The following is an 18,481-nucleotide window of genomic DNA, read 5'->3' as shown; positions in this document are numbered from 1 at the left end:
AGGTGGTTCCAGGGTCCACAGCACGGGGAGCAGACACCTCACACAAACCCTGCTAGCGAAAGGTTTTGCCGTTAGTATTTGAAGCTGCGCTACGGGTTATTTGAGAACAGATTAAAAAAAAAAAAAAAAAAGGATGAGGTTTTTGGCTTTTTCTACTGAGAGCTCGTAAGTCAGGAGTATTTTTGCTCTTATTATTCAGCGGCCAAGCTCAAGGCTGCTTCCTCGCAGTGCCTGCGGGGAACGGCTGCGATAGGCAGGTAGGGCTTTCCCTGTTCCCGGGGTCACTAAGGCAGCAGATCCCTTCTAACGGCCTCTCCGTACAGCTGAACCTTAGCAAGGTTAACCTTAACAAGGTTCAGCGAGACCTTCAAACCTCTCCAGACCTCCGCATCCCTTCACGCGGCACTGGAAAGACAAGGTTTTGGTTGCGGCAAATATAAACCAGGAGCCACCAGGAGCTGCAATTCTCTGGTTGAAAGCTAAGCAGCCGGGGAAGAAAGCCTAGATCAAACAATTTTATTATAACAACTTGTGCAAAAGCTAAACCAAACGGCAGGGTTATTTCGTTGTCGTTTTTAAAGGATTTCATCAGGCGAGATACAAACTGGAGCCCTCCGATACCTTTTTAATAGTGTTGTGCTTGCTGTTGCCTCGGCTGGCGTTCTCGTTGTGCAATATATCCAGAGCCGTCTCTCTCTCCTTTAGCTTCAGTGCCTCGATTTCTGTCTTCAGCTCGTTCAGCTGCTCCTGCAGGTGCTTGCTTTTCTCCATGTACTCTACCCTAGCACACACAAAATTAAGTCCTGGGTTAGCAGCGGCCAGCTGCACGCGGTGACGTGATACCGTGGCAGCCGATAACGGAATTATAACAGAAAAACCCTTATCTTCATCATTTCTCCCGTGTGGAACAGACACTATTAGTTTACAGCACACAGTAAACTACTCCGAGCAATGATTTGTTCGTTATTAAACAGATGACCCGGACAGCTGACCCAAGAACAAAACTGTAAGTTATGTTACTGTAAAAAAAATGAAGCCGAACTAGAGCTGCTGGGCGGTATTTGTAAGTCTCCCCGTTTCGGAGGGACGCCGCACCACGACGCAGGTCAACGCTACACGGTTTCAGTCTACAAGACAGCGGTTTAAGCAGCGCTGCTCTACTCCACCGCACCCTCTCTCAAACCCAGCTCACAAACTCAACGGCACCAATCCTTCCAGGAAGGAAGGACCCCGATGCGCTGACTTCTCGTGTTTTAGAGGGATTTAGCGTGTAAACCGTGTGGGAGCGAGCACCGCCCCCCAAAATATCAGGTATCTTTTAGACACACAGCACCCCTGGGAGAGAGAATGGTCTCCCCCACCCAAAAAAATAAATAAAGGAAAAAAAAACCCTAAACAAACCAAGCCATTCTCAGGACTCAGCCCTAACTGCTTTCCATGCTGAAGCATCAACTGGAAAAAAAAATAAAATTACCCCGTTCCAGCCTTGTACTTGTGATTAAACACCGAGACCCAGGTCAAAGTACCAGCAGACTAACAAGAACCTTTTCAGAGCGCCAAAATTCGTAGCGAGGTTTATCTCGGCACCCGAGGAAGGCAAACGGTCCCGGGGAAGCGAGCAAAAGCACGCTATCGCTTTCAGCGCTTGGCAGAGCCGAGCTCCTCCTGCTCAGGAGAGTGGGGTGACCTAGTTAGCAACCTGGGCACAGAACCGGGAATTAGCCTGTTATTTTCAAGCTTCTATCTTTTTCCTTCCGGCTTTAGGAAAAGTTTTTAACCTCTGTCTTCAGCAGCGTGGTGTGTTATTTCATACACGGGAGAGGGTACTCAGCAGAGGCAAAATAAACCACCCTCTGGGATGCAGGGGCGTTCCGTTCCAGCCCCAGGAAGTTTTGGCCGGAGCGCTATGGCAGAGCCCTTCTAGCTTTGATCTACAACCCAATCAATGAACAAAGCACATTATTACTACTGAGATTAAAATCTGATCTGCTTTGATTTCTGCTAAATTCGTAATTTTGAAGGCTACACTTACACCCTCAGGAAAACACAAGATCAAAGCTCATAATCACATCCAAACTTGCTTGCGCGCACTTTTTATATATAAACATGACACAGATTCCAAGAAAAAGAGGTGAAAGCCCTCTAACGCGGGACCTCAGCGCAGACTCCAGCTCTCTTTACGTTCTCTGGACGCGCTGCAAACGCACGAGCACCAGCCTGCAGTAGCTCAGTGCACCAGCAGTCAGATTGCTGTTAACTCTTCCAACAACACGGACAATTCAAGCCTAAGCAAGAGCAGGGCGAACCGTACGGAGAGGAACCGACTGGTGCAGAGCTCAGCGCGCTTAAACTCGCCTTTACCAAGGCAGCAGAGATGCATCTGCGACACCAGATCCCCATCCAGGGAAACGGTCAGCCAGCAGCTACGTCGTGCTCCGGGTAGAGCTGCTAACGAACCCGGTAAAGGCGAACCCAAAAGCCTTCTCCCCCTTTTCGCGTCTGGAAGGTAAAAGTCGCACGCGCAGCCCCGGTGCAATTCCTCCCACCGCAAGCCAGGCACGAAGCGCAGCCCTGGCCCGGGCTGGATGCACGCCACCTACTTTTCTTTCTCGATTTCCATCGAAAGCCTCTTCATGTCCGTATCCTTGAAGTCAAAGGAGAGGCTCTCGCTGATGAGGTTGAAGCTTGGCAGGTCGGTAGGCAGTGCCGTCGTACTTGAGTTCATGGACTGCTAAAAAGAGAGAGAGTACAAACCAATCACTTTTGGCCACACAAGTGCTCCTATAGCAAATGTTCTGTAACAGAGAGGTAAAATCAGAGCACCACCTAAGCACGCCGTGCTGTAATTAGGTCCTGATCTGCTACTCACACAGGTAACAGCACACTCTTTGAGGAGTTGGGCGAGTTCTACCTTGCAGCGGCGCTGAACTGGAAGGATCTCATCATTTGTGTGGGGAGAAGGCACCTGTATTCCTCAAGCGACGCTACTCACAACCTCTTTTTTCTGAACCAGCCTCAAACTTTCTGGAGAGCGGATCAGGAAGTTCTTTTTCAGCTGGTGATCTCTTTGTTAAACGACGGCAAGCACTCCAAAGCGCTGCAGAAGTAAAGCAGCAAACAAGCCCAACCTCCCAAGCACCACATCAGCCCGAAGATCCCCTCGCTCCATTCCCAACTTGATCTTCAACTCGCACCTCTTGCTCCTCTGGGACCCTGCTCTTCGCGGTAGTAAATAGGAGACAAAATACCACCTGCCTTCAAAACCCGTTGACGAAACTTCGTAAAAATCTAGGTTTTATCCCTGCTGTGCCGCTTAAAACAGCGCCGGACAGAAGCTGAGCAAAGAACAACGTAACCCCAAGGGTTAACTTGGGATGCAATCGCAGCGAAGTCCGGGGAGATGCACTGATATATTTTTCCCTTCACAGTAATTTACAGTTCCAGGTGTTGAGGAACCACCGCCAGACTCAGTTGGAAATGCAGAGATAACACAGGGAATCACACATATCACACCTGAGCAAGGATTTGGGACTTTCTTCCTCCTGCAAAATGCTGTGACATCCCCCACTGACACGCACTGCCAGGCCCTCAGCTTTTATCTTCCCCTAAAAAAAATAATACGTCCCTTCTCTCAGTCAGAAATTCTGCCACACCTCTAATAAATGGGCTCATTACCAGCAGAGGAAAAGCATCCTGACTCAAATCATCGCTCTGCTCTCCCAACACGTTAGATGAGGTCGCAAGCGGTGGCACACGTCAAGGATGGCACAGCGGCTTCAGCCGGCAGACGGTGCGCGTGGATCTGAGTCAGAACTGCTGCTGGCGTTGCTTAGCCCTCATTTTCGATACGAGAAACCCAGCCCGGCATCCAAAAGGTCACCCACCTCTCTGCTAGATGCTCCTTCTTGTTTTAAGGGATCCCTTTAATGAAAACAAACCAGTCAGGACTGGGGGATGGCAGGAGACAGGCTGGGATGGTGCTAGTGTACCTGCCCCAACAAACGAGATCTTGAGCTTCATCTGGCTCCTTCTTTCTTTCCCTCATTTCTTTTATTTGGGATACTCCAGGGATTGTTTGCAGCTAGCTCCGCTACAGGAACCGCTAGCGCCGGGGCGGTGACAGATTTACTCTGCGCAATAACCTGCCTCCTTCCTCGCCGCCAGCCTGGAATTCACAAGCAGCCGGGGCTCGGCCCCCGCTCGCTCTTCTGCTGGACAAACCCGAGGGGGACAACATTTCCTTTAGCCTGCAGAGCCAAAGCTGGAACGCCAACACCTACTACAAGCACAGCCAAGGCGGAAAACCGAACCGGCACTGCTTGGTCTGGCTGGAGCATCACAGCTAAGTTAGACTCACACGAGAAGAAAATGCTATTTTTTTACTCCCCTTTGCGATCGCTGCTAGCGCAGAACACCACCGCATTCATTGCGGAGCAGGCGCCGAAAGGGACAGCCGAATACCTAAATTCCAGTCTCGAAGGAAAGGGGACAGCAAAGTGCTGCCAAAGCACTTAACTGATTTAAATACTTGCATCCCATTGACATTCAAGTCCTTTCCCTCTAAGACGCACAGGTGTTCGCAAAGCCCTTCCCACGTGAGGTTCCTCCATCTCTGCTGTGCAGGGGAGCGGGGATCGTCAGCACCAGCCTGCCCGCCTTCAAACAACCTACAGCGGGGTTTTTTTTTTCAGCACAAGCTCGTTGGGTTTTGTCTTAAAAACCCCCCAAACAACAGCAGTAACAGGAATCTCAGTTGCTGCGATGGTGAAGTCCAGATGCCGATTTCTCAGGGTTAACCACAGCCCCCTCTTTGCCTTTCCTCAGCAGCGCTCTTTCACGAAAAAAATGGGAGAAGTCAGTGAGGAAGAGTGAGGAAAGAGCGAAGAGCACGCTGAGGGCTTTCAAAGGCATGGGCTTGGTATCTGGAGCAAATCATTTCCCCGCTATATGCAATAATCCTGGGCGAGTCTTGCACAAGGTGCTGAGTTTTTTAATGCAGGGGACGTGGGGTGTCACTGGGACAGGGGACGGTAAAGGGGCCACAGGCATTTTCCTTTACGTGTTTCCTCCCCTGGAACAAACTGCATAATCCTGTTACTGCACTAAAGCAATTTCGTGCAGTTAATAGAGGCGAGCACCACGCTGGCAGTGGTCATCCCTCTGGAGTACAGAGCAAGCGAGACAGACGAGACGGAGGAAGCACAGAGCAAGTCCTGTCTCGAGGCTCTCCCCCCACAGGGATTGCTCCTCCTGTTGCTGCCACTGCCTTTACTTCGCTGCTCACAAATTTGGGCAAGCCCCAAAACAGTCACTTACGACTTCAAGAGGATCAGAGAAGAGATGACTGTCTGTATTCGCGCCATGAGTGGTACCTGAAGGGCAACGAAGGAGGCAAAGAGCCCTCACCAAGTCAGTAAAGAATGAATTGCTCTCCCAGTCCTGACGGCCGGAGATTCAGATTCACGTCTTCTTTCTCATGCATCACCTACCAGTCCCGTCACAAAAGCAGCTTGGGCTTCAAGGACTAAAAAGATACCGACACAAGCTTTAAAGAACCAGGATTGGAGACTGGGAAGTTAAACAAAACCAAACACCACATATTTAAGTGTTTCTTGCCTTTTCTGCAACACAGAGTTAGGTGAATGGTTGGACTTGATAATCTTAAGGGTCTTTTCCAACCTAAATGTTTCTATGGTTCTATACCCATCCACTCCCCCCTTCCTCTCCTGCTCTCGTTGCCCCAGCGGGAAGTCCTGCCTCGCTGCCGGTGCCAGGGGACGACACAGCACGAGCACCGGGACCACGGAAAAGAACAAGCTCAGCTTTACACTCTCATTAAGGAAGAGAGGAGCCGGAATCCTGCACCATTCGGCAGAGCTGCCATTCACCTGAGGGACACGAGCCTCCCAACAGCACAGCTTTCAGAACTGCTTCATCCCTCGGGCCACCCTGGGCTCCCTCCCTCGGGCTGCGCTTGCCCGCCGGGTCCGTCCCTGCGCTGGCAGGCTGCCCCAAATCCGGCTCTGAAATGACGCGCAGGAACCGGATCTCAGCACATCTCCCTTGCCCGCCCCAAACACACAGGCAGCGGAGCGCCGAGAGAGGCCCCAGGGGAAGGGAGAAGCGAGACAGGCGTAACAAGGGGACGGAAGAGCCCGGCAAGGTGTCGTCACCGGGATGTATGGGCACAACGGTCACGTTCGCCTCCTCCTGACCCTGGAAAACAACAGCCGTCGAGTCTGCGGGAGGCGGCGCTCCTCCCAAGGCTACGAGAGGGGCAGGAGGAGCTGCAGCTGTACCGGGGGACCCTGCCACCTAACCGGGGAGGAAAAAAGCATGTCCCCTTCCCTCCTGGCACCGGCAGCCGTGTCAGGAAGACCAAGGCTCTTCAGGGAAGGGAGAGGACGTGGCACCATGTGTCTAGACGAGGCAGTTCTGCGTGGATCGCCTGCTGAGCTCCACGCAAGCCCTACAACGTTCATCATCACGGGCACGGGGGTTTACGCAGGAGGGCTCGCTAGCCGGCCTTCTGCCCATTTGACACAACCCCGTTGGACTAACTAAGGATGGACACAGCCCCAGGAAAGAACACGGATGTGCAAGAGCTGCCCAAACATCAACACTGGGCTGACGTAGCCACGCAGTAGAGTTTTCAACGAGGATGCTCCACCCTGTTGCGCAAGTTAAACCCAGAATTAAAGGACTGGTGGATCCCAGAATCCTTGTCAAATAAGGAGCACTCGGAAGCGAAGCTTTATCAAGCACCGAGGCAGCTAGCACTTGACTGAGCGTCCCCATAGCTAAGAGCACCTGACTGTTTTCCATCGCTGCCATTTTTCAAAGCTTCTGAACATTTTTGCAGAGAATGGGATGAAAAGTTACTTCATCTCAACCTGCTCCTTAAAAGATTCCAGACGAGGCGGGCGGGGGAGGAGCCCGCAGGCACAAATTAAAACTTCAGGACCAGGCTGGTCGATAACTCCCACGTACGGTACGTCTGCGGAGTCTGTTCCCGAAGCTGTCGAGTTCTTCTCCCTTCACCCCTCAGGACAGCGAGGCAGCCGAACCGGCAGCCGTGGCAGGTGCGAGCTGCGGGGAGGGGAGCGCCTGATGGGTTTTGAAGACCCTGCAGCACAATTCGAGAAGAGGAGGAGAAGGAACTGCCAGACGGATCGGAGCAATGGTCATTTAGTCTGGCGTTTCAGTCCCCGGCAGCAACCGGGACCAGATGCTTCGGAGGAAGGTGTGAAATCCTCTTAATGGGCAATTATGGAACAATCTCCCTTCAAGGAAGTTTTTTGCCAGCACACAGAGGCACGGTGTCCAGCTTATGCCCAAAGAATGAACCGACAGGTTCTGAACAACGTTTATCCCACCTAACAAGAATAAGGACATCCTCCGTTTCGTAAGTATTTAACCCTATTTGAAAGGCTGTTGCTGAGCTGGTACGCTTCACAGGTGCTAGCGAAGCGTGCCTCTGACGTGGTCGTTAAATTGCTTTAAAATTTGCTGCCTTTAATTTCACCAGCAGCTCCCTTGCTCTTGCAGCGTGAGGCAGGGTAAGGCCGGGGGAGGGAACCAACAGCAAAGAGATCATCTGCTGGATGGGGCGCCTGGATGAAAAGGGCAAGCGCTGCGAAGGGTTTCTGAGCAGCTGCTAAGCAATGCAGCGAGAGAACTCATGTCCCTCCGCTGGTGGGATGGAGATGTGAGACTCCTCCAGCGTACGGAGGAGGGCACATTTATGGGCTGGGAAGAGGGGACTGCAATACAGATCACTCTTACTGTGTAGGACGACTTGCTGGTGATCTCCAAAAGCTTCTGCTTTGCTCTCCGCTCAGACTCGCGAGCCTCCTGAAGGTCTTGCTTTAGCTGATCAGCCTCCTTCGCCCTACAAAGAAAAACAGCAAATGGCAAATATCAGACTGAAGTTAAGAAGAACGAGAAGATGGAGAAGCAGGATTACAGTGTAGGTGTGGAAGAGGTTGAGATTTGTCCTGCAACAAGATCTAAACTAAGAAATCATCTGAGAAAGGGAAATGCCAGACCCTCTGATGTGTGAGACGTTTTAATTAGCACAAAAATCCAAGCCATGGACTGGAGCGTGAGCATCAGTGACCAGGGCTAAGGGCTGGAGAAGCGTGCTAATACGCCGGGACAGGGAGAACAACTTCAAAAGTTAAGCTCAGACTTACAGCAGGAGAGGCTGTTTTCTGACAAGTAAGACTCTACTAACGATTATTTACTACATTCTAAAAGGAAGAAGCACCCAAGATTGCACAGCTTTTCCTTCTCGCAGGGGCCAACAATTCTAGAAGTGGTACTCACCCTTGAGGCTCAAGGACCCCCCACAAGGAGAAAGCCAAAGGAGGGAAGGATGCTTTCTCCGCTGCATTGAAAATTGAGTGGAGATTTCACAAGATAGAGACCAAGGCAAGAAGAGGTAGACAAGGGCACCTTTCATCCAAGCAGAAGGGCTGACACCAAGCAAGCTCTCACATGGAAAGGAGTAATCAATCGGAAGGGAACAAGAATGATCTTTTACTTGCGCGCTACCAAATGCGCCGCGGGACCCGGGCTCTGGTATCAAGAGGATGGAAACACCAGTTTTAACAAGAAGCAAGGACTCCAGGAGCTAGGGAGACCTCAAGGCTAACCCGAAACAGAGACCCCACGACCGGTAAGGAGAACTCAACAACCGAGAGGTAAATAGAGGAATAAAGAGAGAATGAGGAGTGCAGATCTACCACCCAGAAGGAAAAAAAAAAAACAAACCACAAAACAACCCAAGTGTTATTCATGTTGTCAGATACTTTGGGAAACGCAGTAGGTGTTTGCAAAAACCACCCAAAAGCAGAGCTGGCTTCAGCTGCCGCCGTGGGAGCGCGAGAGGCGCGGAAGGCGGAGTGCCATGGACCACAGTGCTCTCTCCCCTGCTGACTGACAGCCCCTTTCCCTGCCGCTCTCACCGCAGTATCTCTCCCAAAGAAGACTTCAGAGAACGGTCTCCAGCTCCGATCCAGGATAAGATCAGGGCCACCACCGCTCTACCAGCACCATTCCCACTCGGGGACAGCCTAGCTGAGGCAAACGGTGAGATGGAGAGAGAAACCAGCTGAGCCTTGGGGCCCTTCGCTGTTGTACATGCGTGGGAGGCCACGGGCTCACTGCGAACCGTTGGACGGACTAACTCAAGGCAGGAGCCGCTCTTTCAGCTATGTCAGAAGGGGGTTGGAAAGCAAAGCAGAGGCAGCTGCAAGGTTGTACCCTCTGACCTCCTCTCCGACTCCTCCGCCATTTTCAGTGCCAACATCTCTGCCTCTAGCACCTTCTGTTCCATCAGCCGCTTCTCCTCCTCCGTCCGGATGGCCGTGGCTTTGATTCGCTGCATCTCCTGTTCAGCCTCAGCCGCTTTCTGAGCCAGGAGCTTGGCCTCCTCCTCTGTGATCTGAGCCTTCTCAGCCAGCAAGTCTGCTGTCTCTTCAGACCTCATCTGAGAACGAAGGCACATTAAGCCGTTAAGCGCACTGAACGTCTCCCCAAATGTGCTTACAACCCCCGGAGCAGGACCCTGAGCCGCTCGCTCCGTGCGGCCGCCACAGCTCATAGAGTCCCCTCCCTTCCATGAAAGCCTTCAGCCTTCTGCAGCCAAGCCCGGGATGTGCCCAGGCTCTGCCTCAAATCATCCTCCTTCGTGCTCCTCCCACAACAGGCGAGCAAGATGATATCAACTCCATCCAGCCTCCCGATCACCGTCCGCCAGCAGCACTCTGAGAACAGCCATAGGACAGTCACAGCGTGCCTCCTAAAACGCTTCAGCAGTGGAAAAAGTGAGGAACAGCTGCAGCGCCTCGGGAAACAGCCTCCCGGAGACTTACCAGAGCCTCGTTGGCCATCGTTGCCTCTTCCTTTAACTGCATCAACCTTCTCTCCAGCTCATCCCTTGTCCTCTCAGCCTCTTCTCTCATTTGCTTCTCTCGGGCCAAGCGCTGTCGTTCCATCTAGGGAAAAGGCGTTGGGGAAAGCGAGGAGAAATAACACACATGAGAAAAGCTTTCCATAGGACGAGAAAGGGTCACTAGGTGGGGGTTAGAGCACAGGGCCCCACTGCTGCCTCCTCTCTGCTCATCAACATGGGGAACTTCGCTAAGCGGGGGTGACCCGATGCACCCTGCTCCCTTGGAAAGTGCCATTCCCGAGACAATCCCTGATCCTCTGATCAGGCTGTTACCCACAGCGCTGCCCCACAAGCTGCCTGCGGGTGATTAGGTCCCCAGCCAGTACCCTCCTACGCTGACTCAGACAAGTAGGCTCCCAAGAGCTCCAAGCTATGGAGTTGGAAGCTGTGGAGCTCCAAGTTTCTTACGGCGAGTCGAACAGACGGCACGACCAGGCTCAAGGGCGGTCTGAGGGCATCTTCGAAATGTCAAATAGAGACACACCGCAAGGCAGGAGTTTGAAGGATGTCGATAGCTGCTACTTTTGATAAGGCATCTAACCCAGCACGCTGGAAACTTCACTTCCACTCATTTATAGGGGAGGTCACAAAGAGTGCGACCAGCTCTATCGGTTCCTAGACAGAATAAACTCTCTCCCTCCAGCTCGCTCTGCAAAGCTTCTCCAGGAGGGGAAGATCCAAAGCTACACTGAGACAACCCACCAGAATCTGCCACCTCTTCCCAGAAGATGCTGAGAGTTGTTGTGCCCAACAACTGCCTCTCCGCTAGCCAAGCGCCCAAAGCGAGCCAGCGGGCTAATTAACACACCTAGTTTAAGCACTCGGGTATGACAGAGATGGGTGCGTTATAAATATCCGCGCTGCAGCTAGGACTCGCAGCGCCGCACAGGCCACCTGCTGGGTTTAATAAGGGAAATAAGTGTGACAAGACACATTTCTCTGCTCCTGGGACACCAACCGTGTTCTGAAAGCGGGACGCCCACTGCTCTAACGGCTCTGCTTCCTTCTATTAAAGGTTCCCCTCATTAATTATCATTACAATCTGCATCCCACTCAGGACTTCCATTAACAAGAATTCCCGATATGAAAGGACTATCTGGAACCAGTTAACAACTGTGGATCTCGGGGAGGGAGGAGAGAGCAGGCGAGACAGCGCGGCGGCTGGCTCGGGAGAGGGCAGCCAACCCAAGCAGAAGCCTGACCTTTCCCGCAGAGCACAAGCGCTCTGGATTTGCGAGCTCACGGAAGCGATAAGCTTCTGCTCGCTCTCAGTGCCCTCGCCTCTCCCCGCAGCCCAGCTAAGCCCAGCATCTCAGGTCTTGCCGGCGTTATTCACACGCACCAAAAACTCACGAGACTGTAAAACCTCTCCCTGGAGCCACCGGCGCTCGGACACCACGCTGCTCCTTCCAAGGAGGACCTTTTGCTCCACTAACGCCAACTCCTCACTGACCAGAGGAAGCCACGTGGGAAGCAAGACGCCCCCCTTCCCCAGAGGAGCCGGCCTGGTTACCCTCGTAGTGACTCGTGTCCTGTCCTCTCCTGCCACCCCACGAGCTACAGGAAGGAGAACTGCTTCAGGAGATGCCTACAAAACAAGCCACGTCACATCTCCAGCTCAGCTGAGCATCTCAACACCAAGCCCAGCACCACGCAGGCACCTCTGAACACGCTCAAATCCATTAACTTAGCAGTCCCTTGAGCATAAGACCCTCCTGGGCGCGAGTGACTGCTTCAGTTTCTTCTGCTGCTATCTAGCGGCTTTATTGCGCAAGGGACATTTATATTCTAAGCACCAGTACTCAGATTAGCTGTGCGGGTTTCAGTGAGTAGAAAAGGTCTACGAGCAGAAAACAATGATTCATACAATCCAATTTGCTGATATATGCTCATCGGCTACACGCTGCTGCCTCCAAAGAGCCGTTTTCGCTGCCTGGGCTGACCTGCGGCAGATAAAGGAGGCCAACACCGAATTAGCATGCAGGCTGCACGCCCCGAAATGTCGGCGTGCATTCCATCACCATGTAATTAGAAAACGAGGCGAAGAACTACGGCAAAACACAGCTCCCCCTCACAGCCCCTGCTTTAATTACAAGCAGCTACCCCAACATACTATATCTTTCCAGCTACGGAGCCCAGGCGTAAACTGAGGCGGGGAAGACGCACACACACTCGTAGGACACCCGGATCAGCTCTTCCCTCCTGTCCTTCCTCCCAGATTTGTTCCCGAGTGCGGGGGCTGGACTCGGGCTGCCATCAACCTACAGAGCCAAGTTGAGAATGACTGGCGAGGTGAAGCAGGCTACTAAAAAGAAATGTTCAGCTGGACCTTCCCTCAAAGCTGCTCCGTGTGCTCGATGTCATTCTGGAGACTGTTCCTTCCCCAAGTTCATTTGCATTTCTGATTTTGGCTCACCGTCTAGTTATACGAGATGTCTCTCACCTGCTTCCTGGCTTTCTCCTCCCTGGCCTGCGCTTTCATCTGCTGGACCTCCAACGAGTCTGCCTTTCTCCTCCTCATGAAGAGGTCGTGGTTTCCAATACACAGCTGAAGAATCTGTTCCAGTCAAGGGTGAAGAGTGGAGAGAAACAGCTGTACACATGATGACGATGAGGTCGTTTGTATTCGCGATGCACAAATAACACTAGAAGTGCTTTGGTTTGGTGCTTGTAAAGACTTCCACCCACTGATCTCAAACCCTGTGAGCTCTCGTACCCGTACGAGGGGCGGGGAGCCAAGCCCCGTACCAAACACCAGCTCCTGCGCCGGTGCAGCTCTGTCCAGAAACCCATTTTCCATTTTCCGCGCAGCCAGCACAGCACGGTTCTGGCAAGTTTTAAGCCAGCCCCAAAAAAGCCTTAGGCCAAATAATGAAATAAAGACTTCTACAGCTCTGGACGGTTCCCCTGCCCCCTTTCTCTAGGTTCAAGGTGAATTTGCACCTTCTCCCAACTAAATGTTTGAAGGATTGAGATTCAAAAAAAAAAAAAAAATAAGGAAAGAAGGAGGGAACCAACCACATTCCATCTTGGATAAGACTACACACAAAGAGAAGCCATATCAAAAGCTTCCTTGGACACCTCCAGATACCTTTGCTGAAGGGTTTTGAGCACCACTGTGGTTTCCTCTGGTACTCAAGGAGGAAGCCAAGGAAGGTGGCAAATACTAGAGGAGGGGTAGCAAAGGGGTGGGTACAGAGAAGAGCAAAAAACGCTCTTTTCAGCAATAAAAGCAGGTTTCTAAACTCGGATTCTTTTCTAAAGGACTAATTCACATGCCCATCTTCCATTTCACAGGTCACGAATGACTTGTCTGGAGTCAGAGGAGCTGCAGCACTGGAAACCTGATGAGTGCCATGAATGAGGTCTTTGTTAGGAAGCCCCACTTCCCTACGGCACATGAAGTACAGGGCAGCAAAATTCCTCTCCCTCTCTTATAAGGATGGACAAAATATCCCCCTCTGCCTTCTGCAGGTCCCTTGTGCAACTTAACACGGCGCACAGCTATTACAGAATCCGGATCAAAGCTGTTCCAGATACCAAATCCAGAACACTAGCTAAAGCCGGTCTCTAACAGATGCTGAACAGAACAGCTCAGCGTAGCCCACTCCATCCCCGTACAGGGAGAGCATCCGCAGAGGGGATCAGCCAAGGAAAAGGACAGGACCACAACTGATAACAGTGCATCCCAAAACAGGGAGACCTTCGTCACAGGGTGAACAGATCAGCAGGAGAAGAAAGGGGATCTGGAGCAAGGATGGGGGTGATGAGAAAGTTTTACTTACTAAGCGCTTCTGCCACGCAGGTCAGGTGTAACCCCAAAGCTCAAGAAAGGGAGCACAAAAAAAAAAAGGAGAGGCGGGGAGAGGTTCTGTGAAGGAGCTTGGCTGTGTCACCCCCCTTCTCTTCTAGAGGCTGTGAGTGAGTAGTAGCCGCTACACCAAATCACATCTACAGGCCAGCACGCTCCCTCCAACAGCTCGAAGGAAAAGCCCCAAAAGACCATTGTCTTGTACTGCCGGCAGAAACTACTGCTGCAGGCAATAAAAATTACTCTGGCTGTAAACTTACCAGCTTGTTCACACGCAGCTTTGATGAATTGAATTTAAAAACATCAATCTTTTTGTCCAATGGCTTAATGGTAAACTGAAAAGGAAAAAATAAAGAGGGAGAGAGTTATCAGAGAGCGGTGCAGTTAATAAAAACGCAGCTATAAAAGTCTTACCGAAGGCTTTGGCTCAGAGGAGGTCAGCGGTGTCAGACAAACAAGGCCGAGAGCTGTCCCCGTGGCTTTTAGCCAAGCAAGAGAACTAGTATCAAAAGCAATCAAGGAGATAACTGTTCCTCCGGTCAGAAAAACACCAGTGCCACACAGAAGCAATGAGAGTGCCGTCCAGCTACAGCCTGCGACGCCCAACAGCCGGTGTCCTCCGCGGAGCACCTTGCGGAGGGCAGAGCCAGCTCAGCACCTCCCGAGGAAAGGCAAGCTGCTGCTCTGTTGGCAGCTGCAGAGAACGGAGAAGGCACAGCAGGAACTCAGGATGCTTCTGAAGGGGGGAGGAAGCGGCTCAGCTGCCCGACGGATGGGCAGGAGGGTTGCATTAGGAACACAGAAACAGGAGCTGCTGTCCTTCCCGTTGACACCTCCACTTGCACGGGGTCCCCAAAGGGATTTTCCGTGCATTCTGTTCTCCAGAAGTCAGCCACATCGCAAGACTGCTCTGCAATTCACAGTATTACTCCCTTGCTCTAACTTTTATTTACACTCTCTGTGCCAACCGAGCGGCTCTAACCTGGGTGCACCCTCTCCAAAAGAGCTTTCCCCCAGCAGGTCTCTCAAGAGGATACAGGCGGCATCGCCAGACTCGAGAGTTTCGGTTACGCAGCCCTTGGATAGACAGAAGACTCTGAACTAACCAAAGGGTACTTGAAGAGACGGAGTGCTCCGCACCGCCGCGTTTTTTAGAAGGCATGCATATATTCCCATCACTCCCCCACACGCTACAAAAATAACCAGCTGAAGAGATAGCGCTCAAGCAGGCAGCCTGCGGCCATCAAAGCACCTCCATTTGTCAATACATTGTACTGCCTGAAAAGGGCTCAGCCGAACTCGCCCTGGCAGTGTTTTGTTTTGTCAGTTTAAGAGCCAATCTTTCAAGACTTTCACCCAGGCAGGCGTGCGTGAACGTCCCTGGGCTCGGGCTCCAGCAGAACCCACACCAGTCACTGAAAGCACCAGCAGAAATACACCGGGAAAGGAACTTCAGTGCCATGTAACCAGTCAATCTTTGTTACGACGGATTAAAGCCCTCTGTTGTGTCGACGTAGCTGTCGGCCCCAGCTATTAAGGCTGTTTACTATCCCGTCAGGTCTACTTGTGGTCATCTTATTACACAGATGATTGACCTGATGGAAGGTGGCAGTCCTCTCCCCCAAGAGAAAGCTCTGTTACAGTCTTGTGTCAAGGGCTGGTTACGGAGACCTCACTCCCCAGATTTCTGAGGCAATGCCTGAGCAGACAGCTTCCACCGCACTCATCTGTCACGGGCGGGAACGCCTTCGAAAGTCACTAAGTGACTGCAGAGTTGTGAAGCTTTTTATTTTTAAGGAGTAAAGCAAGAGAAGAGAATGCCAGCACGGCCTTACTACTTATAAAACTTCACAAGACGTTCAATAAACGCAGCTGATGAGAAACCTTCAGCTTTTACCCTGATCAATATCACATTTAGATTAGAAAACAATTTTTAATTAAGAAGTTCATTTTCTTCCTTTCCATGAAGGCAGCTGGTTTTCTTTGAGCAGCTCTCGCAGACCGAAAATTGAGCAGATCGGTTTCCCCTCCACAGCCAATTTCACTGCTATTCTCAACTAGGTTTGGTGGCCAATGATTCAGAAGATTCATATTTATGCTCTGGATTTAATACATACCCATCCAATAGCAGCCTGAAATTACTCGACTTCCTAAAAAGATTCCAGCTGTTGTGCCAAGCGCAGCAGCCCGAAAATTCCAGATGATGTAATGATACAGCAAGAGGCAAAAGCTGTTCTCGCCAGGAATACATCTCGCTAGATTTCATAATACAGTATATAGACACAGTAATATATACTGCAATATCGACAGTGAAGTAGAGACCTCAACTTCTGAACTCTGATATTTGGGCTAAGCACATCAACAGCAATTTTGGTGATGTTCTTTGTTTGGTTGGGTTTGGTTTTTTTTATATTACATAGAGGGTTTGAACGTACTCTAAAACCAAACAGGAGAATAGCTCCCGGTTGACCTCTCATACGCCCACTCCTGGAAGGTTTCAGAAAGGTTTGGAATTAAAGTTTCAACCGGAGAAGCTGAGCTGCCCTTAGCTAAGCTGGCGATAGCAAGCACAGCAGACAGAGAAGCTAAGAGAAATCATTTTAAATCGCAACTGTGTTCCCCCTGCTCTCAGGGAAGAGGGGAGACGTATCCGTACCTCTTTATCGCTGTACGAGATATTCCGGATCTCGTTCCACGGGAAAGAGATTTTAGGGGTCAACCTGTTGTCTGGGTCATAAATGTGAAGACCCAAGGCGTCAACTCCAAGGAGCAGTTCGGTGCCCTTTTTATTCTACAGAAGGAAAGAGCAGAAAAGCCTTTTATTCCACTCGGAGGGTCTGACATGAGCCATTGTGAGCTTCATCAACCAGCCCTGAGCAGTGACCCACCAGCACCGCCTGTTAAAAGAGCTTCTTCCACCTCCCTGGCAGCGAGCAGCGAAGCACGCTGCAGCGGGGACTCTCACCGAGAATCTCACCGCAGCCGTCTCTCAGGCCTGCCGGCTCTGCAGGGCTCCGCTCACCCAATCTCCCAGCAACACAGAAGACGACGACTAACACAAGAGCTACGCCGGCAAGAAAACACGACCCGCAACCTACACTCACCCTAATCGCAAAATAGTTCACTCCGTACATCTCCAAGTCCTGAGCTATCTTCAAATACTCCATTTCAGCTTCATCTCTGTCAGAGAAAAAAAAAAAAAAGGCCGGTGTTACGATGTTTGGTAGGATCAGGGAGAAGGGGATGGCTGCTCTTTCTGATCCTAAGCACACACAAGGCTTTAAAGCCTGGACCGTCTCTATCGCGCAGGTCAAGCCTCCCTTTGCTGGCCGGATCAATAGAGTCCGACAGTAAATCCCACTCTGCAGCTTGCTGGCATCTTAACGGCCGCTGGCGCCTGCCCTGCGAGATGCAGCACTTCAAGCCTTGCTTTGTCCATCTCCCAATCCCTTAAGCACATCCAGGAAATCCCAGGCTGGGAGGCCCCTGTTTCGGATCCAGCCGACTTTAGGCTTATCCCCCACGAGAAGCACTTTACCACCCGAGGCAGCAATACACCTCAGCAGCCTGAAGCCCCATTTTTTTTTTTTTTTTTAACCTGGCCCAAAAGGCACCCTGAGCCCCTAGGCAGGGGGCCCAGTGTGGGTGATGACCCCATGCCACAATTGGGGTGCGCGCAGTACGCTGCCGGAGGATTCACAGGGCTCCCGCCGTGCTGCTGCTAGAAAAACCTGGGCAATGCCATTTATTTTTGGTTTGTACAGCCTCGCCGCTGCGGTACGACCTCTAAAGCCCCAAAGCCGCAGGGCCACCCACAGCTGTCTGCTCAGGGCCGGCGGGGCTGGTTCCCATCCCTGCTGCCGCGGCTTTGATCGCGAAACTGCAGCAGCGGCGTGTGCCGGGTGCTGAACTGGCTCTTCCCCGGGACGGTGCGATCTTTTCCCGCACCCAGGCCGGTCCAGCGAGGCGAAACACAGCACAGGGAGGGCAGCGCGGGGCTGAGCCCCTCCAGTGCGTCCCTTCCCCACGGGAAGAGAGTGGTCCTAGAGAATTTAGGACTGATGCTCAGGAGGGGATCGCCTGCAAAGGGGCGGGGAGGCAGGCAGCCCTGCCGTCAGCGACCAGGGGACCGCAGCGCACATTTAGAGCAAAGAAAGCCCTCTGCCCTTCGAGAATCTGCTACAGAGGTGTTGCAGATTAACCCTGCTGTCAGCAGAGCTCATCCATCACCTGCCCAAGCTCCCAAAACCTCGGTGACTCTTCAGGCGAGGGGACTGACCCTGACCCACCGCTCCAGCACACGCTCACCTCGCTCTGCCTCGGTGCTCCGCGTACCAGGCCGTTATCCTTTCTTCCCACATCTCTGGAGTCATCTGGTACAGGTTTATTACCTGAGATACGTGGGGAGACAGAGACCAGGTCACACCGCCGCTCTCGTCACAGCCCCCTTAGCCAGCAAGCAAGCCAGAAACACCCCACAGAATCACAGAATGGTCAGGGTTGGAAGGGACCTCTGGAGATCATCTAGTCCAACCCCCCTGCCAGAGCAGGGTCACCTACAACAGGTTGCACAGGACGGCATCCGGGCGGGTTTGGAATGTCTCCAGGGTGGGAGACTCCCCCACCTCTCTGGGCAGCCTGTGCCACTGCTCCACTGCCCTCAAGGTAAAGAAGTTCCTCCTCATGTTAAGATGGAACTTCCTATGTTCAAG

At 52.0% G+C, this 18,481-nt stretch overlaps 1 protein-coding gene across 1 annotated transcript in view; it reads right to left on the bottom strand.

Moving 5' to 3' along the window:
• Nucleotides 1-475: 475 nt before the first annotated feature.
• NF2 (neurofibromin 2 (merlin)) overlaps nt 476-18,481 on the bottom strand; it is a 27,186-nt gene continuing 9,180 nt past the window's right edge. Inside the window, exons 5-14 of the mRNA XM_009888954.1 lie at nt 18,078-18,160; nt 16,874-16,949; nt 16,426-16,560; nt 14,030-14,104; nt 12,402-12,515; nt 9,879-10,001; nt 9,276-9,493; nt 7,786-7,891; nt 2,601-2,728; nt 476-781 (exon numbers count right to left, since the gene is read on the bottom strand). Coding sequence (XP_009887256.1) covers nt 589-781; nt 2,601-2,728; nt 7,786-7,891; nt 9,276-9,493; nt 9,879-10,001; nt 12,402-12,515; nt 14,030-14,104; nt 16,426-16,560; nt 16,874-16,949; nt 18,078-18,160 — 1,251 coding nt within the window. The 3' untranslated portion in view covers nt 476-588. The remainder of the gene's footprint in view (nt 782-2,600; nt 2,729-7,785; nt 7,892-9,275; nt 9,494-9,878; nt 10,002-12,401; nt 12,516-14,029; nt 14,105-16,425; nt 16,561-16,873; nt 16,950-18,077; nt 18,161-18,481) is intronic.

Source organism: Charadrius vociferus, unplaced genomic scaffold (genome assembly GCF_000708025.1).
Source record: "Charadrius vociferus isolate BGI_N301 unplaced genomic scaffold, ASM70802v2 scaffold1351, whole genome shotgun sequence".
In the NCBI taxonomy this organism is placed as follows: domain Eukaryota; kingdom Metazoa; phylum Chordata; class Aves; order Charadriiformes; family Charadriidae; genus Charadrius; species Charadrius vociferus.
This window is presented reverse-complemented; position numbering and strand designations above follow the sequence as displayed.